General features: G+C 46.6%; 1 protein-coding gene and 1 long non-coding RNA gene across 4 annotated transcripts in view; one reads left to right on the forward strand and one right to left on the reverse strand.

The window, feature by feature from the left end:
• Positions 1-988: 988 nt before the first annotated feature.
• The window catches only part of ZC3H12C (zinc finger CCCH-type containing 12C), a 76,074-nt gene continuing 53,413 nt past the window's right edge, over positions 989-23,649 (reverse strand). For all 3 annotated transcript variants that reach the window (XM_046016106.1, XM_046016107.1, XM_046016108.1), the window contains exons 3-6: positions 15,401-15,540; positions 10,780-11,014; positions 8,762-8,868; positions 989-8,147 (exon numbers count right to left, since the gene is read on the reverse strand). In XM_046016106.1, the coding sequence (XP_045872062.1) occupies positions 6,751-8,147; positions 8,762-8,868; positions 10,780-11,014; positions 15,401-15,540 (1,879 nt within the window). In that variant the 3' untranslated portion in view covers positions 989-6,750. The remainder of the gene's footprint in view (positions 8,148-8,761; positions 8,869-10,779; positions 11,015-15,400; positions 15,541-23,649) is intronic.
• Positions 8,168-10,983, forward strand: LOC123948914. Its single transcript, XR_006820002.1, has 3 exons — positions 8,168-8,590; positions 9,343-9,538; positions 10,854-10,983. It is a non-coding gene; the product is annotated as an uncharacterized LOC123948914 (long non-coding RNA).

Below are 23,649 nucleotides of genomic sequence, written 5' to 3' on the forward strand. Positions count from 1 at the left end.
GCTCAGGCACAAATGTTCGTAGGTGTCGAGCTGGTGAGAGACCCTGTGATAGGTACTTTGCTGTAAATAAACTCAACCTTTGAGTTGCTGTCTCAACTCTCCCTTTCCCCAGCATTACTTGATTCATCAGGATGTGTGAATCCTTTCTCTGTAGACGGAGGAACGAGATGGGGGAGGATTGAGCCACGAGCACTAGCCCACGGGGCTGCCTCCTTGGATGCCTCCCTGGAGCCCGCCCCGCCCCTCCGGCCTCACAGACTTGGAACACGCTGCCTTCTCTGCCAGCTACAGCTGGGCGCCACAGTTCGATCTGCTGCCGGCGAGGAGAGGAATCCCTCACTCTGGATCCCAGGGAAAGAGCTTACGGGGAGGCGGGAGGGGGAAAGAAAACACCTGACAAATGGTGACTGTAGTAAAAAAACAAAAACAAACGAAGAAGCAAAATGAAAAACTGAAAAACAATGGAGGAAAAAGTCCTGATCTGGAAATGGACGTTTCTTAGACATAGACCCAGAACACGAACATGCTAGATCCTGAAGACCAGGAGACCATTTTGGATTTGTGACTACATAGGACGGAATATTTCCAATTCCCGGTGGGTATCAAATTCGAGAAGTGAACCTACTTAGAGTAGGCATTAGTGGGCTCCTAAGCTTGATTCATGCCGGGGAGGGAGCAGCAAACAAGACACATACAATAGAGACCTCATCAGGTCACCAGATGATGCAGAAGGCCCGAAGGTTAGGTTAATGACTGGTGGGAAATGATTAGAATAGTGAGGAACGACTCGTTATCTTTGGCCTTTAATTCTGATTTTCCCATGAGTTAATGATGGCTCTGACCCACTGGTAGTGAACATGTGTGTATTCTGTGTTCCTGACCATGGCCTGTAGGCAAACGGCAGAGCTAGAGAAAGGGGTTCGTGATGATTTAGCATCTGCGCTGCTGTAGGAGGTCGGTGTTGTCATGACGCAAAAACAAACCACCATTAAAAAAAAGACATTTTTAATTTTTTTTTTTTCTCAGTGGCAGATTCACATCGCTGTTCTGATACGGATTTCCAGTAAGTCTAAAATACTGCTTTTTGGAGTTGTAAAAATTCCATTACAGAGACACAGAGAACAAACAGAGGATAAATAGAATTGCATCGGTTTGTTGGATGGTTGTTCTGAACATTCTTTACCTTATTTTCCTATAAGGAAAGTTGGAGGGACCGAATTAGAAATTCCATCGGCACAGGACTAGGGTTGGGGCGGGGGGACAGTCTAACAGGAAACAGTGAGATCAGTCATCTGGTTTGCTAGCAGCAATGGTTTATGTCTCTGAGGAGGTCCGCGTGTTTGTGGGTATTCTGTGTTAGGTAGGAAACATAGAATTCCAAAAAACAGAAGAAAATCTAAAACATACACTGTATAAAAATAAGCCATTGCTTTTCAGTGTTTTTTCTTTTTTTTTCTTCCCTTGAGACATATGATGCTTTAAGTAAGAGAGGGGTTGAAAGCTTTAATGGACAACAATTTGTTCATCTGAAATATACAGACAGTTGGCCAACTTGGTACATGTTTTAAAAGTGAAGTTTTACAAATTTTATCAAACTGAATTAAAAGATGGACCGACTTTTCAAAAAAATTTAACTGCCAAATGGTCAAAACCTTAAATTGTTTTTAAATCTTAAGAATAGGGACCATAGGGAAAGAGCGACTCCTAATACATAACAGTGTTACTGTGACAAAATAAAGAGCAGGCTAACAGATGGCATTTAAAGAAAAAAATAACCACTTTAAACCGTAAACACTTAAAAAGCTAGCGTTGTATTCCAATTTTAAAAGAAGGTGTAACTGAAGTGGATGGTAATGCTCAAAACTATTTAATGATCTTATGGAAATAATGTTATAACATTAACACAATTTATAAAGCACTGAGAACGAACACGCTCAGCGGCGTGTGGTTGCAATGAATTTAAAATCACACATGATCATGTCAACGATATCGTTCACCGAGGACAGTCCTAAGGTGTCTAAAAAGATCTAGACTAAAGGTCTGGACAGAGAAAACAGGGATACGCTTGGTTTCTTAAGAGTCACAATAGAGCAAATGCACATTTTAGCTACAATTACACTAGTCACAATTTTTAATCTTACAGAATAAAGCTATAGTATGTGAAATTACAATATATTTTTCTTCTTTAAACCCATTTTTAAAGAAGGGCACATCTGTCATTTTTTAGAAGTCAAAGAATCAGCAGAAAGATGTAACTGACAAACGCAGTCTTTAAAATATTTTGTGGCTAATTACATGCTAATTTTCCAAGTACAACCGAAGTTTTGGTCCGTGAGGCCCTTAAAAAATGAAAGGTAGGTATGGTATTCCCATTTATCAATAGAAATACAAAGTTCATGAAAAAACTTCAATACCTATTAAAACAGCTGTTGACAGAATGCTTTTTTCGTGTGCGGTTAAACACTGAGAAGTATCTCTTATAAGTAATGGACAGGACAGAAGAAACAAGGAAATGAAGATGCTTTAATAGGGCCATCTCGAAATCCTCTTTTGAAGGCCGTCAGTAATAACACTGTCTTTGAATGTCAACTGAAACACTTCTCTTCTCTTGTATTAACACGGGTCAGGACCTCTGGCTGAGCAATCCTGGGTTTCCTCCCCCTGGGACAGGGACCCGCGAACTCCCGCTCACCAGCCCAGCCCGCTGCCTGTTTCTGTAAGTAAAGTTTTAGCCCCACACAGCCACCCTGCTCACTGACACTCCGGTCTGTGGCGGCTTCTGTGCCGTGCGAGCAGAGGTGAGCAGGTTGGAGAAACGAGAGGAGCCCCCAGGCCTGGATTAGTTCCTGCCTGATCCGTGACTGAGAGAGCTGGTCAGCCCCTGGCCCATCGGCAACCCCGCGTGCGTCTCTAACTTGGATCAGCTCTGCTTTCGCTGACGCTAATGCACGTGTGTTGTTCCCGGATTTGACACTTCATTTTATTTGTGGGTGTAGACCTAGGAAGCCCGTCTTGAGTAAGTCAGTCGGAGAGCAAAAACGAGAACAGAAACAAATCTACCTTAGGGCCAGTGTATTAAATGGTGGGGGGAGGAGGGGGGGCAGCTTGAGAGTTTTCAAAGCACACACAGACGTATCTTGAGCCCTATCTAACCTGTCAAAAACTAAGAGCTACAACGTAAAGTACATTTGTTTTATAAATATATTACTGTCCATATACATAGATACAACCGTAAAAGACATGTTAAATAATTATCTGTATAATCAATACTACTTTAAGTTTTTTGTGTGTTTTAAAATTCCACATTCTATTAAAATTATCAAAATAACTCTTTAAAAATACCAGGAATAAAACCACTGAAGAGTTGCTTTCCATTCAAGTGGTTCTAGAATCTTATGGTTGGTCCTCCAGACTCCAGGCTTGGTCCTCCACAAGTCAGACAGAGTCCAACGAAGGGAACAAAGGTGAGCCACCAACGGCGTGACACCCTCTCCCGTTTGTAATACTTCAGGACAAGTATGTAGGCATGTATGTATATATACATATAAAAACGCTCTTTTTAAAGTTATATTACATGTTCTCATAAAGGAAATTTCATAAAAGCACAAAGTTCAAGTTTCTACCAGTATCACCACACACTGGATACTGGCGTGCGTCTCTTTCAAATGTTGAGGTCAGTGACAAACTCTATCAGGATACAGAGGTCATAAACGGACGGAAAAACGGACATATCGCGCATAGGGAGGAAACCTGGAGGGCCAGGATTTGGCCAGCTGCATGCTACTCCCTCTGTACGGAGACACAGAGACAGTGAACCGGCTAATTACTGGGGAAAGGACAGTCAACTGTCCAGCGTTCAGGGGCAGAATATTCCAATCCGAATTCTTTCTATCAGTTGACCACTCTGGGCAGTTTCTCCGCTAACCTCTCCCTCTCCAGTTACCTACTAGCATGTCTGGTAGAAGATAGGATTAAGGTTAAAGTTTTGGCTACAATGAAGGTTCGGAGTCAGCTATGGATTTAATTTAGTGATGGATCCTTTTACTTATTGCTTTAGAGAATTAAGAATCTGCTGTATCAAAACTCTGCCAAATATCTCATTCTTAAGCTCTGAAAGCAACACGGGTGTTTAAAAAAAAAAAAAAAGGGAGGGGGACACATTGTCCGCTTGACCTAAGCAAACTGCTCTTTCTTCCCTCACAGGTCACTATCCTGAAGGATCTCAGCGTGAGCAGTTGGAGCTATTCACTTCAGGACGGGTAGTGGCGAGCTGCACTCTCTCCCACGGTCCGGAACGCACGGAGCGACGACAGACAGCGAGCTGCCACCCCGAGGGGCTCAGACTGAAGTAAGATCCACTCGGCACTGACGAGCTCCCTGAAGCCGGTTTAGTGAAGTTTGGCAGAGTCTTCACAGAGTGAAAATGCTAACATGAAGACAATGGGAGCGAAAACTCCAAAAAGGATTTCGTACTGAAAAAAGAAAAGAAAAGGCTTGAGAACAGGACGAAAATCAAAGGTACTCCACATCGGGAACCCTATTTTTGGCACTCGTTTACTCCTACGCTTAAACCTGTTCTACGGAGAGTGACCGACGGAATCAGGGAGAAGAGCTTGACCAAGCGAGCGGGGTCGCCCCCAGACCTCGCTCAGAATGGCGTGTGTGGCAACGTCTGCATCGTTTCTGGGTCCAGAGGAGGGCCACACTCAGCTCAACACCACCAGTAATCGTGTAGAACACCACTTTCCTGAATTAAGTTTGCTGAACACGGTTCAGATTATTGGATATGTCAATATGCACAATGCCTTTTAGAAGCATTTACTGTATACCCAGATCCTACTTCGTGCGACACACAGTGTCACACAAGTAGTGAAAATGTTATCCTAGTCAAAGGTGCTTGGACATTATTTTCAGGCAGCATTTTACCTTTATTTTTAAGTTCTCACTAGGTAAGTTTTAGGAGAAAGAAAATGCCAATAACTGTATGGGATATATTTTAATATAGTCTATAAAACTAAGACAGACACTTTTATTTACCTAAATTGTTACTTTTATTTTTCTACCCTATCCTAGACCTCAGTTTTACTTTTAAAGTTTTGTACTTAAATAAGGGATAAAATGTTGCCCAAAAGTCTAATCATAGTTACACATTTGTGTTTTCACTAGATCTACAAATCAAAATAGTTCTTATAGTTAAAAAGATACAATTTGTATCAACAGTAAAAGGTACTTTCTGGCTTTTTCAGGGCTTTACTTCCAACTGTAGCATGGAGAATGGGCAGAACACCCAGGGCATCGAGGCAGACGACAGACACGGACCAGGAGGAGTCTGTCGCGCAAAGTGAACTTCGGAGCCTGGAGGCGGCAGTGAAGTCATGTGAGGTTCACGACCCTCTACCCTCAGTGCAAAGGGCTGTCTGCTGAGAACAGAAAGGAATTCGCACCTAGCAAAACCCACTTTGAAACCAGAAATATCCCTTACTAATACTAGAACAGACTTTAGTCTGTAGCTAAGACTACACTATTTGTGGCAAGAATCTGGCCTTAATAATATAACAGGCCCCCCAAAAAACTACCTTCAGGAAAATGGAAAATATACAGTATCTTACATTTTTAAGTTACCACTTAAAATCCCTCCACCGCCCTTCCTATAGTGCAGTATCAACACATTTTGCATATCCTCAACACGCACACCCACCGCAGGCCAGCCTTGATAAATAGCAGGAAAGCGAAGAGTATATTAAATATAAAAGTTGCATTGAGAATAATTAGATTCATTAAAAACAGGCAAGTACTGTGAAAGGGTTCTTTTATCCAGTCTTGTTGTGCCCCGAAACAAAAAGGACGAACACATTAAAAATACAGGTTAATGAGAATCTGGGAATTCAGTTCCATTTTCTACCGCCTAGAAGCGCATCAGCGCTGGATCACAAAGCTCTAAACTGGCACAGTTACGGCTTTTGCCTTCTTAGTTAAAAAAAAAAAAAAAAAAAAAATGGAAACAATTTTTTCCATTGATTGCATCTGCTTTCCTTTAAGTCAACCATATTAAATTAACTAATTACCTAACGGGGAGGGAAAAAAAAATCCAAACAAAAACAAAACAATGAAAAGTGCCGTACTGTAAATCATTCTCATATAGAGTGTTACCCATTTCCATATAAACTGGTAACTTACGTTTTGTTTAAAATATAAAGTCAGTGCTGTAGTATATCTTTGTTTCTATAAATAATGATTAGAGCACAAAGAAGCCCACCTTCCCCAAATAAAAATAACTTAAAAAGCTGTAAAAGATTCCAATTAAGCTTGGCTTGCAAAAATAGTTGGCTAGGGTCTAGTCAAAGGTCCGACATTCGGAAAGTATTGTAATTGCTTGCAATTGATAGACAAACACCAAGGTAATAAAACACGAAACAAGGATAAAAAGTGCTGCATATAAACCCCTGATGCACCAAAGATTAATATCAAAGATCACAGAGACATCTAATAAATCAAACTGGAACAACTTCCAGCCGAGGAGAGAGCTTTTAAAAAGGAAAGGTTTTAAAAAAAAGTTTGGATGTAAAGCGATCCCGTGCTACTTCCGCTCTGGGGGGCTCTACGTCCAGATTCCATGATACAGTAGTTCACATAAATGGATACTATATAACCTCCTTGCGCCAAGGAGATCACGTGTGCTATTGTAGCAAACCTCCCTCAGCATTTGAGCTGAACAAAAAACTACTAAACACCACGAAGATGCATCGTCTCTCAGTAGCCCAGCTGCGACTTCTCCACGAGGATGGCGGCGGCCAGCTGCTGGGCGTCGGTCACGTGCGGGTTCCGCTTCATCACCGTCCGCACGAGGTCCGGGGGGAAGATGTTGCACAGGTTGATGTAGATCTTCTCTCGGTTGTCCTGGTACCGCGGGGGGTCCGGCGGCACCGCGCAGTAGGGGACGCGCCACGCGGGCTCCGGCGGCTCGGGGAGGCTCTGGAAGGGGAAGTGCTCGTAGCCCGGCTGCGTCGGGTTGTCGGGCAGCGAGTAGGTCTGCCGGTAGCCGTAGGCGTCCAGGCCGTAGCCCTGCCGCTCCCAGCTCGCCAGCCCGTCCTGGTGGGAGTAAGGCTTCCGCGGTCGGGAGGGAGAGCTGTCGTACAGCCGCGAGTCCGAGATGCTGTCCAGCCGCGTGGCCACCAGCGAGCGGCCCAGGTGCGGCGCCTTGGAGTGCGCGGAGCCGGGCGGGGAGGGGTAGTCGCCGGGGCAGCTGGAGCGCGCGCCCGCCGCGGGGTGCTGCAGGTGCACGGCCAGGTGGGGCAGAGGAGGCTTGTGATGGTACTTTGGTTCTTCGTGACTGTAACTTTGCACTCTAGCTAGGGGGTCGTGGAAAGTCTGCAGGAAGGGCTGGGAGTTAAGGCGGCTGTGCGGGTGCACGTGTTGACACTTGAGACTCTCTTCCAGCTGAGGGTCGGGAGAGCTGACGTAGGACCGGTCGTTGTACCCCACGTAGGAGTCACTGCTCCCACAGCTCATGCTCCCTTCGCTACTGCAGTCGGAGGCGACGGAGCTGACCCTGTAATCCGTGTCCAGGGAGAAACGCCTTTCGGGGCTGCGTGGGCCTGAGATGCTCAGGTTGGAGTACGCGTTCAACATGGAGTAGTACCCGAAGTCGACGGGCGAGTCGCACTTGGGATACTGTTCGTAAGGCATCGGCGTTCCAGGATTTTTGGTTGCCATCATCAGCGGGGGATATTGTCCCTGTGGTCTTTGATCCTGAGGTGGGAAGTGAACTCCAGACGGAAGGCCATTGCTTAGAGACGGAGCGCTTTGGGGTTTTGCGGTGGAAGTAGCCGGGAGACTGACTAAAGAAGGTACAGACCTGGTTTCCAATTTGTTTTTGGTGGGAAGCTTTTCCTCGAGGTCTTGGTAGACTTGGGTCCTTATGCTGGGGTCCGATTGCCTCTTCGGAGCACCCCGCTTGACGTCGGCAGTGCTGTCCGCTTTCGTGCTGCAGGGCACGCTGTTGCTCTTCACCAGCCCTCCCTCGTTGGCCGTTTTGGCCGCCGTGTTTCTAGACATGGCCCGGAGCTCGTCGGCCACCGAGCGCTGCGGCTGACTGCCCCGCTCGGGATGGTAGTATTTGCACTTGTGGCCATAGGTGCACTTCTTCCCTACGGAGAGGAACATCGATTAGGCAAAGGAGCGCCCCGCCAGGCCCCCGCAGCTCAGTCTGGCACGACGGACAAAGGTGGAAATGGGAGGGACACTAAGTTGCTCCTCTGTCCCTTCCTTGGGGGACCTGCCCCTCTCCGTCGTCCCCGCTTCGGTCCTCTCTAGGGCGACCGACCCACTGGCCGTGTGACCGAGTCACCTCCCGAGGGCTGGGTTAGTGCCCTGCGCCCTCACCTCCTCCCTGCCCCTCCTCTTCCCGTCTGGCTTCGGAACTGGGACCTTCTGCTCTGGAGAGCCACGCGCCCCGCGGCGACGCGCTCGCCCCTGCCCGTCTGAGCTGTGGCTCGAGGTCAGAACTCCACATTTTGACCTGCCTGGACTAGCGGAGTTTCGGGAACCACGTTGTAACTCTGGGAGATGCCTCTGCACTGAACTCGACTAGGTAAAAAGAACCACTTCTGCTCCGGGCTACGATGCTTTCTTAAATTCAATCGCGATCCAAAGAACCACATGCCCTGCCGTCCAAAACACGACACGTTTATTTCTAGTAACAAAAGCTGCACAACAGACTGTGCTCTGAGGGCGTATATTAAATAGTTGTAAGGAAAGTTACCGTATGGACAAGGCTGCTTTTTGTGTTCAGGAACGATAGGTTTCTTCCTCAGAAAATTATCCAGGCTGGGGCCGTGTCTGCCAAGAGGGTCATCAGGGGGCATGAACCTGTCAGGGATAGAACGAAAAGTGATCCCTGAGTAGGAGGTTGGTAATTGAATTCTGAAGACAGAAGGTAGAGACTGATTCACTCTAAGTACTTTAAAACTTTTTTTTTTTTTTAAAGATTTTATTTACTTGACAGAGATCACAAGTAGGCAGAGAGGCAGACAGAGAGAGAGGGGGGGAAGCTCTCTGCTCTCCCCGGTGAGGAGAGAGCCCGAGGCAGGACTCGATCCCAGGATCCTGAGATCATGACCTGAGCCAAAGGCAGAGGATTTAACCCACTGAGCCACCCAGGTGCCCCTAAAACATTTTTCATCAAGTTATTTCGATTCAGTGTCTATGGGGTGAAGAATCTCAGTACACAGAATTTCCTTAATGAGCATAAAAGTGAAACGTGTCAAGCCGAACTTGTATTGGTTTTAACTCAAGTAAGTTTTGAGCCTTGCATGTTCTCATGAATTCTTTTCTTCTTGCCAGCCTCGGGATTCTGTAAGGACTTCAGAAAACAGCACCAGGCCATTTTAGGAGGACGTGGTGGGCCTCGAGCCTGTCCAGTACAGAGGTCGGGTGAGCAAGGAGCAGCGGACGGGAGGACAGACAAAGGCCCAGCCCCGGTTCAGGCCCGAGGCCGTGTGTACCCCCTCGCCTGTCTTCCGGACAGTGGGCCCTTCAGGTATTAATTTTTGCAGATTAATACACTTTCCTAATTAGCAGACTTTGATCTGAGCTCACACGGCACAGCCGAGACGGCACATCGAACCCCCCAGCCCCATTCTCTTTGTGCCTCGGCAGAGATGGACAAATATCCCGGGCGCAGGAGTTCCCGGCCTGCGCAGCACGACAGGAAGGAGCTACAGCTGAAGAGCTGTGCTACCTGTGAGGTCAGTGGAAGAACCTGAAATGGGCCAAGCAGTTACCCAGAAAGTGTGAACCTTAGACCGACTCTTAAGGGAGAGTCAACACGGCAGCATTATTACGAACAGAAGAGTCACTCAATCCTATGACCTGAACACAATTATTTTTCATTTATGTGTTGCATTTTAGTCATTTCTGTATGCATACACATTTCCCAAACACAAATATAATTTTGTGTTTTGTCTTTTTAACACATAAGTGTCCATGTTCCTCAAGAGCCTTCATGCTCCTAATCGAAGAGCCGGAGAATTTTCTACTAGGTGCAGAGTGGCTTAACCAACTTCTCTGCTGTACCTTTAGCTGCCTCTGAATTGTTGCAATTATAAAAAATACAGAAATGAACCTATCTGGTCTTTTTCCCTCAGATATACTCCCAGCAAGGAGATGCTGGACCTGAGAGGGTACGTGTCTTTCCAAGGCTTCTGCTACCCACGGCAAACTGTGTGAACAGTTCCGTTCCATCTTTAATAGCACAAAGCACATGCAAAAATATTTCTGTGAATTAAACGGGTCAAAGAGAGGTTCTTTGTAGATTTAGCTTGCATTTTTGATTACCAGCAGGTGAACCTGCCCCCCTCATTTGTGAATACACTTATTTCTCGGGAGACTGCTTTTTATTGTCCTCTGCCCATTTACCAACTTACTGGTGACTGGAGTCTTACTACTGGCATAGGATTTAAAAAATCACATAATTTAAAAATAGCTTTAAGGCTCTGGGTAGATTTGGAAAGGCAGTATCTTGGGGGTTGATCTGTTCCAGAACCATCCCTCTCCGTTCCGACAGATCGGCCGTGTGCGCGCCCTACCACGCAGGCCCTGTCCCTCCTACACAGCTTCCTGCCTCCCACGGAGGAGCCGAGGGCAAGTCAGCCATGGGAAGAGACGTGTCCTCGGTCTGGTCCGTGGCCGGTGGGGCGAGACCTCCTGCCGCAGCTGGCCCGGATGGCTCGGCGTGCAGGGCAGCGGGACCCCTGGGGGTCCGTGAACCGGTTCACTTACTTGTCGTTGACGAAGGAGTACATTAACAGCCGCTCATCTATGAACTTCTTCCACTCGGGTTTCTCGTTGGCCAGGTCCCTGTAGTTGTCATTGGACACGATGATCCCGTCCGACTCAAAGGCCAGCTTCACGATGAACCGGTCATCGTAGCACACCACGCGTCTGCCCTGCACGCGTCGGGACGGCGTGAACACCAGGATTTTCTCCTTCTCTAATTTCCGCAGGATTTCTTGATCTGCAAGGACAAGTGGGGCCGACTGTCAGGAGTAAGTACATCCCAACACGGAGGGCGATGCGTGTACAACGTGAGCTTTCATGAGACAGACTAGATCGATGTCGTCATTTCACCAGGGATTTACAACACATTTTAACTCCCAGGATTTTTCCTTGAGGACTGCGGTAGTAAAGCCTTTAAAAATAGCCCCCAAGGTGACTAAACACGGTTTCAAACTTTAACAGAATAAACATCAGCTTGCTCAGTGACGTTTTCTAGCCGTTCTGACAACCCGGCCGTGTGGGGCTCAGGGGTGCACTCCCCTCCCCCCGCCAAACCCGTTGATTGTCCTGTTTTCTGAGGAGGGGAGGGCATAGGGGAGAGTTCGAGAAGCAGGAGCAGAAGTCGCTGAGGTGGCAGGGAGGAGTCAGAGGATGCAGAAGGGTCACAGAGGCAGAGAAGTCACAACTGTTATTACAGACGTGACCGGTGCACATTTTGTGTCCTTTCCCAGGACACATGTGGCAACACGTGCCGCGTCCTCCCCGAAGCTGGGCTGCGGGAAGAGCTTGGACGTGGCTAGCGGGGAAGGCGGCCCGGCGGAGCGAGGAGAGCTAGAGGGACGCGCCTGCGGTCTTCTGTGGGCAATGCTCACAGCGCCGGGGACGGACTCCAACTTGTTTAGTGGTTCCCCCCGCCTCCCCCAAGGGGCTGGGGTTTCTACTTTGGTTGATGATAAAATGCTCTCTCTACCTCGCCTTCTTCCTGCTTTGGCTCTTCTACCTCCTCTTTCTGTCGTCGTACATTCTGGCCCAGAATCAGGAGGTCGCGATTTTTTTTTTTTAAAGATTTTATTTATTTATTTGACAGAGAGATCACAAGTAGGCAGAGAGGCAGGCAGAGAGAAAGAGAGGAGGAAGCAGGCTCCCCGCTGAGCAGAGAGCCCGATGCGGGGCTCGATCCCAGGAGCCTGGGATCATGACCTGAGCCGAAGGCCGAGGCTTTAACCCACTGAGCCACCCAGGCGCCCCATGATTTTTTTTTTTTTTTTGGTTAAAGGCTATTTCTCCATGTTTGTTAACTGGAATTGCTAACTTTTAAAACCCTCTGTCTTCAGGGACCGGATCTGGCGGGCCTGTGCTACAGTGGGTCACATATCAATGGCCACCAACATTAAGAATGGCCTCTTCTCAGGAAGGTGTCCGTCACCGGACAGGCACAGAGACTAGGTAAGCAAGGGTCGTAAATCACCCAGCAGGGTGGTGGGGGTGAGCCAGGGTCCCGGGGAGGGAACAGAAGTGGGATTAGGGGTCGGCTGGTTCCCAAGCTGGCATGGAGATTTCACGATGTTCCTGACATGATTTTATCAAGGCCAGAACTTTGGTTTAGAAAAGCAGCAGAGTAGAACTGGAGGACATGAGGTCGTTAGAAGCAGCAAATCATAGGTAAACCTCGGGTTCTGGCATTTTCTCTATCTGCCAGTCCTACCGTATTGAGCCTCCGATGCAGTCAGGAAGCTGGAAGTCAGGGAGCTGTCACAGGGACAAGCACTGAGCGCGGTGTCTACCAGGCTCTCAACACTGTTCAGCTGCACTTTCACAGATGGGATTGTTGAGGTCTTCATTAAGACCAGGACACACCCCAAAGCCCCATCTCTGCTACAGGATTTGTCATAAGTAAGTATTTTTGTGTGTTGCCCTGATCAATGGGACGCGGTACCTGCCCTCAAAATGCTTGTTTCCACTAGCGCTCTGCCCAGGAGCAGAGCAGGAGCTAGTCCTGTCTGGGAAACGCGTTCGTGGGGTTCTTAGAGACGCGGCCCTTCTGAGGTCTTCCGGGTTAGCCGCTGCGTTCCGGAGGCAACCATGCTACTTTATCTGCGGGAGTGTTTGCTCGGACGTGATAGGCCACGAAGCGATCAGAGAAAAATGGTCAACATCATCTTGCTTAATTTGCTTTTTCTAGGATAGCTAATGAGGTAAAAAGGACACCAGCCAGGGTCAGTAATCCTAACTGAAATAGATGCGGGTTCAGTACGGCTACTAAGTGGAACCGAATCTCCTTCCCAGCATAGCACCTGATCCGGAGCTCCGTGCTGGTGAGATAGGTGTTCTCTTGCTGGAAAAAAGCGCTATTCGGAATCTCCATGGGAGAGCCTGAAGATATGGTCAAGTTTCCTTTTTTTTTGTACAGTGAAAAATAGTGGGCTACTCTATTTACCAGGTTTTAACTGGTTGAAGGTTTTACTTGGAAGTATTACCCAGGGGGAGAAAACACCTCCAGACCTTTGAGCAGCGCTTAAACAGGGCAGGGGTTAGGGTGCTGACCCCCTCACTTTTGGGCCCCCCCAGAACTTAACCAACGTGTAGAAGCCATATCTTCTATGTTATGTGTATTTTATATCTTTACATCTTAAAGTCAGCTAGAGGGAGAATGTTACTAAGAAAATCGTAAGCAAAAATATGTTTACAGTACTGTACGGTAAAAAGTCCATTTCTCTGTTGTTCAAGGGTCTGGTCAAGTGGTGCAGTCCACAGCCCTGGCGCGCGGCTATGTTAAAAATTAAACTGAGACACACCTGCCATGCCCGTGATCATTTTGCCTTCTTTCCAGTCATTTACATGTTCAAGTATTTTCTCCTTTTCGATTTATTTTTCCCCCTGACCTTTAAAGTACTCTAAATTCCTTGAGCAAAATTAGGAAAGTAAGGGGAAATAGGAGGCAAAAATAAAACCTCATAAAGTCATGACAGTCAATTTCTGTGACTACCTTTGGCATATTTCCTTCTAGTCATTCTCTGTGTATTTCGGTCCTTGCCTCTGCTTAAATATGCACGTGTGTACATGTACGTGCCACACAATAAAACTTCTATGGGAAAGAGCACCTCCTCAGCCCATTAGAAATTCTGCCTAAATATTCTAATCCATAATCTAAATACTCAAACCATTATAGTGAATATATGGTCCATTTCTGTTTTTTTCTATTTCAAGTAATAATGCACTGAATGTCTTTAGGTCCTAAATCTTTGCCTGTAACTCTGCTTATCTTCTGAGGAATTATGCCTAGAAGGGGAACTAGTAGATCCAAGAATATTAATATTTTAAGACTCAACTGTTTTTTAGATAGGTTGTAAAAATCTGTTTCCACAGCAGTGAAGGAGGAGCTCCCGGAGGCTTACCAGTTCTCCAACCTCTGCAATTTGGTGGGTGAAAAGTAAGAGTTGTTTAGTTTGTCATTTCGTGAATTGCTTCTCTTATTGGGTCCTGCATTCTGTGCTGCCTGTTCCTACCATGTTACCATTTATACTCCGGGGAGAGCCCCGAGTCCACTTTCCCAGGGTCTATGAGCTCTTTAGATGTTAAGGATGTGGATTCTTTGTTTCTTTTCTCCCTTAGGCAAATGAAAGTTCTCATTTTAAAGAAAACTTCCAAAACACAGTAGTATACATTTTCATGCAATGAGATTTATCTTTTCCTTTGTCATTTCTTCCAAAAAATATTAACTTTAGTAAAATTTTCCCCCAGCCATTCAAAGACCACCATTTCTGACAATTCTTCAACCATGCGGAATGTGCCGTTACATGGAGGAAGATGAGGATCTAAATGTGTCTGTTTTTCCCGAGCGTTACCCAGGGTCTTGGTGCTCCTGTTGAATTCTGGCACCTTCCTCCCTTGACAGTTAACACGGACTAGAGTCTGCTTGCACAGTTCTGACTCAAGAATGTCCTTATACCAGCTCAAGTAATGACTTAATGATTAACCTTCCCTTCAGGTATGTGGTCTATGCTCTCTGTTTCTGATTTGAAAAGTATAGTTTTCCTCATGCAGGTTCCTCAGTTTCTATTAATGTTGGAGGTGGACAGAGGGGGAGGGAACGGTTGACTTCATCAAAATGTTCAGCAATAATCATGAGCAGTTTCTGCCTAAAATGCATACATTAAAAAATGACAAAATAACGCAAAATAGAGCCACTTTATTGAGATGGAGTCCCTTCCTTCTACTTGAGCCCAGAGAGCGGACCCCCAGGGGCCTGCCAGTGTGTTTTGAACTATGTTACTGATTTTATAATGCAGATGAGAAGCAGAGGTCCAAATGTGGTTCAGAATTTTAATCAAGGTCTCCTGACTCCTAGGCATGTCCCAAAGTCACAATTTTACAAAAGCTTCCAAATCACAAAAGGAAAACCAAAAACCCCAAACCACTGGTTTACGGAGCAAGGATATTACTGCTTTCTTATCAGCAGTGAGTTTGTAAAGACCAGCAATGCCGAGGTCTCACCGCAGGGAACGGGGCGGTCCCACAGACCAAGTAAACAGAGGGACGTCTTCGTCAGCGCAACACTTGGCCGTGTCCGGTGACCTGCCCGGGGAAGGTCCGAAGCTGCGACCAGACCGCTCACAGGGCTTACCTGTGATGAGAGCATCAGGTCGGGACTGCTCTTTTCTCCAGGCTGGAACAAAAACTGTAACATCTTTGTGGCCTCTTTCCAAAAACCAGTCCACCGCCAACCTGATTCCCCGGCAGGAAAATACTTCTTTGTTTCCATGGCTGAAAGGTGATTTTAGAACACGTAAGACACCACAAAAACTAAATTTAACTCAATTCAAATCTGTAAGCAGAAATGGCCCCTTAATAGCAAAAGTAATGGGCTTCAAATTTAAGATGGAATTGTACAGCTCTGAGAAACACTGAGAGCTCCCGGAAAGGTGAGAATCTGTGAGGAAAATTGGGATCATCATTTTGGGGAGAATAAAGTGAGTTTTTCAACATCAAGTTGTAAAGGCTAACTGGTATGAAGAAACCAGCTCTGTTTGATCAGGATGGGGAGAAAAGGAAGGGGTCTCCACCACAGCCAGAACTTCTGTCAGATATGAGAAGTCGTCACCTAGGCAAAACCCCTGTGAATGGAAAATGATGTTCACGATGCTTAAATTGCCTGTAAGAAACGCTTCCCATGTCCTTTAAAGAAAAGACACCTGGTTTTAACAGTATCGTGTTGGAAGAGGATTAATGATGACAAAAGGGCATTCAAAATTGGATACAGAGTCTTAGTGCCTACGAGAAAACGCTCAGATGGAAGTGCAGTCACTCAGTTACCTAGCACCAGGCTCTACCTGTGCACTTGACCCTCATAATTACAAAATGAACACCGATTCTCATGGTTTCTAAAGAAATAGTCTCCTCCTCTGCATGTAACAACTGTTTTTATATTTTTTTTCAGCTGGAGTTCCATAATGGAGACAGATCTTCTTTACTTCTCTGGGCCAAGGAGGGCTGAGGAAGGTAAGTAAATGTTGTTAATTTTTAGCACAAATCAAATATTCGGTGTACTAACACATTCTACTAGACCCCTGGGAAGTACTAGAACCATCTAAATAATCATTTTAAAAAGGAGAGAGAGAGAACAACTTGCTTTGTACATCCTGAGGCCTCCAAATGCAAACCACTAGACGGTCTGTGTTCCATAGGATGGTCCAGGGCAAGGGGACAGGTGGAGTCAGGTGCAGGGGAAGTTTCAGAGGGAGGAACCAGGGAAGGGCAAGTCTGAGCTCCCAGGTCAATTCAGGCTACTGGATGCCCTGCCAGTGCCCCAGCAGACGACACACAGTCATAGCAAATACTAAAACCAGCCTTCCGAAAACATTCCCTGAAACGGACCATATTTTTATTTTGTATTAATGCTCTGAAATCTAAGTGTATTGTGCCTTGCTCGTCATTAATGACATGTGGTTTCCTGAGGCTTGAGCATTTAACTGCTTCTGGCTCTAAAGAGAGGACTGCATCAGCATTTTCTCCCCGTGACTTCACTTGGGAAGGGAAATGGTCACATCTGACTCACCACAAGATAAGATCTTCTATTTCTGCAAAGAATGTTCACAAAATGTTTGGCAACAGCAAATTGTTTACAATCATGGGACAGAGATTTTCTGGAGGCTGAAACAGGTATTATCTCATGTGATGCTGACGGTGAAGGCTGTTACTGCCCTCTCCTTGCCCCCTAAGCCTCCCTCATCCAACAATACCGCAGAGGGAGAAAGCCCGCAAGAGAGGAGGGTGACACGGTGTGGGTGATACACAGACAAAGAGCCCTGGTTTGTGGGCGGTTGGGCCCATGCCTGCCTCTGACCTTGTTCTTTGAGAAAAAAAAACCTCCCTCGATTTAAGAAACTGTAGTTAGGTTTTCTATCATTTCTAGCTACACTAAAGTAAACTTGGAAAGCTCTATGGATATATTTTAAAATGGAAAAACATTAGAAGGACAAAAAAGCTATCAAGTCATAGTAAAAAGAATTCACAAGGATGCTTTAATAATTGAGAACTGAGGGGCGCCTGGGTGGCTCAGTGGGTTAAAGCCTCTGTCTTCGGCACAGGTCATGATCCCAGGGTCCTGGGATCGAGGCCTGCATCGGGCTCTCTGCCTCTCTGCCTACTTGTGATTTCTCTCTGTCAAATAAATAAAATATTAAAAAAAAAATGATCTAGGGATATTTTAAAAAAAAATTGAGAACTGAGTCTCCAAATGAGTAATGCAAAAGATGACTCGATGAGTAGAAAGAAATCATTGAATGATGAAGCAGAAAATGTAGTAAGAATACAGATTACAAGATTGACCTAATGGGCATAGACAAAGCCCTGCACAAGACGAGCAATCATTTCAAATACATGTGGAAGATTTAGGAAATTGGCTATGTACTAGGCCCCAGAACAGATTCCCATAGACAGCAAGAAATGACACCATACGGACAATATTCTTGGACAATATGTTATTACGCTGAAGATACAAGATTCTAGTTCAAAAATTTGGATTGCTCTACACTAGCAAACCAACTAAAATTTTGAACTAAAAAATCCCATTTGTCGGGGCACCTGGGTGGCTCAGTTAAGCCGCACTCTTGATTTCAGTCCAGGTGATGATAGTAGGGTCCCAGGATCAAGCCCCATGTTGGGCTTTGTGCTCAACAGGGAGACGGCATCAGGATTCACTTTCTCACTCTGTCTCCCCTCCTTGTGCATGCTCTCTCTAATAATAAATCTTAAAAAAAAAAAATCCCATTTGTTGAAGTAAAAAAACTAAAATCTAAAGAGGAAAGATAGACAAAAGCTTTATGTAGCAAACCAAAATGGAAAGCCTGTATTGAAGGCCGTAAGTGAGGACTCGAATGAAAGGAACAATAATATACTATTTTCATGGATGGCAAGACTCTATTTATGAAGCCAGCAATTCTTAGATTAATCTGTAAGTCCACTGCAATTCCAATAAAAGTCCTCAAAGGGATTTTTAGGGAACCTGAGAGGCTCATCATAAAATTAGAATGGGAAAACAAAAGACAAAGAATGGCTAAACCAAAGGGGAGGAACTGTCCCATTAGCTGTCAAAACGTAGTGTAAAAATACAGAAATCCAATCAAGGTTATATTAGTACAGGCAAAAATTAAACAAAATATGTAACAGAAGAGTGAGCTGAAGGTAATACACGTGTATAAGTGACCTTAGAAATTAATGAAGCTGGACCATTTACCAGGGTCCTAGGGCAACTGATTATTTACATGGAAAACAACTATTTTTATCTACTACCATACACAAAAATGAATTAGAAGATTTAAACATGAAAAATACTGTAAAGCTTTAAAAAGAAATTACAGGACACACATATTAGGATGGGGAAACACTTTTTTTTAAACATTTCACTTTAGAGCATGTGCAAGCAGTGGGGGGAGGAAGGTGTAGAGGGAGAGAGGATCTTCGGCAGACTGTGCTGAGCACAGAGCCCATAACCTGAGAGCAGGACGAGTTGGAACCCAGAGTCAGAGGTTTAACTGACTGAACCACCCAGGCGCCGTGCTGGGGATATACTACAGAAGACACACAACCATGTGCTATCAAGGAAAAGATGGACAGAATTGAGAATATAAAGCTTTATGCAAAAGAATAAACAAAAATGTCATAGATTGGGACAAGGTATTTGCGACGTGTAGGACCAAAGAGGCTGGTTCTCAGACTACATAAAGTATTCCTATACACTGAGAAGGGTAACCATTTTTTTTTTTTTAAGGCAAAAGATATGAACAGTGAATTCACAGAAGAAGAAACCCAAATGACCAACGAACATATGAAAAGATGCTCAATAGTGAAGACATGCAAATTAAAACCAAAAATGAGACACCACTTCACACCCATCAGATTGGAAAAAATAAAGTCTGCAAACACCAGATGTTGCCAAGGATGTGTGAAAGGAGGAACTCAGACACTACAGGTGGGAGTGTAAATTGGTATAACTACCCGGGAGAACAGTTTGCGGGGCTTTGTCAAGTTGACGGCGTGCTTTCTCCAAAACAGAGTAATCCATAGCCAGGTATAGTAACACCCCACACGAGTAGGCAACCAGATTTAACGCAATTAGCAACTGGCTGTCATGCTCGACCCAGACTAGGAGCTCACGCGGGGCGAGGAGAGGCAGGCAAGTGTGGATGTGCACAGCGGGTCTCCGAGTCTGTGACACTTTGCCAGCCCATCTTCTCCCGATCGGACCAAGGAAATGAGTGCTAACCACGAAATCCTTGGAATGGTTGCTGTTGCCTTGCTACCAAGGCCCAGAATCATCCCCCGAAATACGGAAAGCCCAAGCAGATAACTGACAGGTGGTTCCAAACTGGAGATGGGACTTGTACAGACTAGGAGAGCTTAGGAGACTGAACTCATCTCTTCTTCCCGAGGCGTGTTCGAGGACATGCGTCACCACGCGTGCTGGACAGGATACTTGTAGGAGGCTCTGACAAAGACTTACACAAATGGGCCGTCCGCAGGCACGCTGCAGCTCCTGGTGCAGATGAACGGTCTGTTGAGTATTTACTAAAATAAGTAGGACGATGTTTAAGAACTGAAGTTTCAATTCCATATAAATAGAGAAGAAAATTCATTATAGTTCTGTAGTCACTTGTGGGCTCTGTCTGCATGCATTTTCTCAGTAGTAAAAATAGCTAATTCTATATTTATGAGTTGGCATGCTCCTTTGGGCCGTGGTTTCTTTTTTATTTCAACAATTTGGCAATAAAGACGGCACACGTCCCATGAGTGCTTCTGACGCCAAACTGGCTGGAAGATTTGTGCCCACCTTTGATGAGTAAGAGACCCTGAATGTTTGATAAAACCTGTCCTGTTGACTCAGTGGGATTGGGTTCCCCGGGAAACTTCTAAACTCCCATGGCAAATTCTGAGTTCTTGTATAATACAAACTCAAAGTTTGCATGTGATTCTCCACTAGCTTTACCGGTAGACGAACACAGGTACCTGCGGGTACACTTCTTTTCTTTACAAGGCTTATTTTACTGTCATGTTTGGAATATAAGCATGCTTATCAAAATCCTGCTTTGGGATGACCAGAGAAAGGCTCATCTGGAATAGGGATTTTTAGGAAAACCCTACTTAAGGGGGAGCCTGGGTGGCTCAGTCATTAAGGGTCTACTTTCAGCTCAGGTCATGATCCCAGGGTCCTGGGATCGAGCCCCACACCAGGCTCCCTCCCCTGCTTATGCTGTCAAATGAATAAAATCTTAAAAAAAAAAAAAACAAAAAAAACCCCACAAAAAACCCCCAACTACTTAAAAGGATTACTAGTATCTTTGAGTATCAGGAAAAGAAGAATGAACTGTGACAGCCATGAAGAACGCATTAAGAAACACCAGGCTCCTTCCTCCTGGTTCTCAAGCCTTCTTGCTGTTGCTTCTTCCTCCCCTAACTCCCCTTCACCTTCTTTGTCTAGGACTGAGAAGAAAGAGACAGTGACTTTTTGAATGGATCCTTCCCAATGGCTTTGGGGTCAGAGAATCACTTCCCTGCGGAAGAGAGAGACTTGCCAGCCTCACTTAACTGTTGTGATGTGAGCTCCGCCTCCAAGATCCCCTACATTCAACAGGCAGAACACAGCCAGGGAAGCAGAAATGATGAAGGAGGAGGAAAAAGGAGTCTTGAGAATATGGATAAGAGACGTCCTCGATGAAAGCATGTGGCTGGCAAACCGCTGCCCCGATAACCTGGGACAAAGGGGAACAAGAGGAGTCAGCCCAGTAAGCAGCGTACGGAGCCGTACAGACCGACTTTTCAGCAGAGCGTGAGCAAAATCCGGCTGCCTTTAGGGCTGCAAGGACCCCTTGCCTCTGAGAAGTGAGCCAGGCCTGCGGGGTGCATCGGCTCTGGAAAAGACTACAGGCGCCCTTTTCTGAGCTGATGCGCGCTGTCCTGAGTTACTTTCCAGTACTCTGGGGAGATCTGCAAAGACGCGCCACGGTCCTCAGCAGCACGTTTCCAGACGTACAGCCCTACGCCTGAGGACAGGTACCGACTGCCTGCCTGGAGTGGCGGCCCGCACGGCAGAGGCATGAGGGGCCAAGGCTGAGGCCTCACAGTGGAGAGCCGCGGCCTCGAGCGGCCGCTCCTCCGCGAGGCACGGCAGCCAGCACTGCTTGAACTCCTCCTGCCAAGGGGGACGTGGGCGAAGCCGCAGGGCCGCGGCCGGAGGGGTCCGTCAGGGTTCATGGAAGCGCTTTCTCCAGCAACGCGGGGGCACATCAGAAGAGACCCTGCCCCCCGCTGCTGTGGCAGCCTCGCTGTTGGATTCAGGCACGAGGAAGAGGCGCGCTACTTGCTGGTAAGCGCACACAGGTCCTCAGAGACCGGCTTTGGGCAAGACGTTTTCCCAACGTTTTGGGAAGAAGTTCACCCAAGACTGCAGTGTTACCAAACCTTAGGAAGCTGTCTTTTCCCTCCCACCTTAGTCCTTGCCTGTCGCCTGTGGATCCTACAGCAACTGGGTTCTGCAATTTCTGTTGTTTTCTCAGGTTTCACCCCGGTCCAGACACACACTCAAGTTGAGGTTATGTCCAGACAGCCTTTCCCCGGGAGGCTCCCGAGCGGATCAGAGATCCCCTCTTGTCTCCCAGCGAGCATTAATCTGCTGTGAAAGGCTACCCTATTCTCTGCTCCAGGTAGAGCGTTTCTGCAACTTCTGGGAGACAGGGCATCTGAGCTAGTTAATGGGTGCTGGGGAGCCGCCGGGCTCTGGGCCAAAGCTGGAAGAAGAGAGACTTTAGAACATCAGTGGCAACTAATAAACCACAAGGGAAACTAATTGCGGATTTATTAGTCATCGCAACTTCCCCAGAAGCGTCTGTAATTCGTTACACAGCTGCTTCCAGACAGGGGGATGGAATTAATTTGCAGACCGAGCTGCAGAAAGGGCTACTAAGTTGGCTGGGGTCAAGGAAGCCCTGACACTGTTCTACGGAGGGAGCAACTCCCTGTGAACTAGAAACTGGAAACCAAGGGGAACCCAAATAAACACAGAGCATCTTGACAAACATAGTCCTGGTTAAGCCTTTCGCTATCCCAACTTTTCACTCTGTACGTGCGCGGTCTCCATGTCTAACAGACCTATCTTTAATGTATTCATATATACTTCTGTACTAAATTTGAAAAGTACACGAATCCTACTTTTTTGTCAATTCCATTAGCATTCAAAATTACAACACAATCTATGCTTCCCAGTGGAGAACTATGGAGAACCAGCTAGGATGGTTAATGGGTATAAAGGCATATCCTGCAGAGAAAAATTCAGGTAAGCACATGTTTTCATGTAGTTGGCTTCAAAACAGGACTTAGAAGAGGGGGACAATGGGCCAGCCATTCCGTCAGCCATATCTAGGAAAGAGAATTTCCTAGATAACACTTCCCTTAAGCTAGCTAGCTGGACAGATCTCTCTCTATATATATATATATCATTAACTGGGCTAACCAAAGGACGGGAAGGGTTACTTTAAAACGAGAACTTGTCCAGTGGTGGACATGAGGCGTACCCCAAAACCGGGAGAAATATAAAAACGGAACAAGGCTTCTAGTACAAGGGACTGCCTCTTTTCAATTCTTTTAATGGCACTGAAAAAGGAAAACAAAGGAGTCTCTTTTAAATTACCTTTGGTTTGAGTACTTGGTTTGGATTAACACACTAGCTACCAGCTTGTAAAGAACGCGGGAGGGGCAGGGAGGAAGCTGGTGTGGTAAGGGGATCCTGGTGCACCTCATCCCGGGGCACGCGGCGGCAACCCCTCCAGGTACCGCCACTCCCACGGAGACCCGAGAGCGGATCACCACATGGAGGAGGGGGAGGGAAGGTCTCCCCCCCACACCGCCACCGTGGGGCAGCAACCCACAAGTGGGAGGGGCATCACAGGCTGAGTTTGTGCCTGAGGAGGGAGGGACCAAGCAGGGCGCCCCCGACCCTGGGACCCTGCCCTGAGAAGTCAGGGCCCCATGATGTCTGCCTTTGAAAACTGGTGGGAGTCACCCCGGGAGAGCTGAGGGATGTAGTAAACGCTCTCTTCTCTTGTCAGCACACTGCATGTCTTAGCCCGAGAGCCAGCAGTGTAGCAGCAGTTCGGAAAAAGTATCTGGGGCACGCGAGGACTTACTCATTCTGGACGTGTGCAGAGCGGACAGGATGCGAAGGTGCTGCTCCTTGCCCTTTCACCCTAGCTGCCTCAATGCTTGCGGGAACCGATGCCGACATTCCCCTGAGGCCTGCCCCCAGCCAGCAGCTAGCCCCGGTCAGGACTGGCACCCCCTCGTGGTAACGTTTTCCCCGGGGATGGGGCAGTTAGTGTCCCG

The sequence above is a fragment of the Meles meles genome, chromosome 8, assembly GCF_922984935.1.
Source record: "Meles meles chromosome 8, mMelMel3.1 paternal haplotype, whole genome shotgun sequence".
In the NCBI taxonomy this organism is placed as follows: domain Eukaryota; kingdom Metazoa; phylum Chordata; class Mammalia; order Carnivora; family Mustelidae; genus Meles; species Meles meles.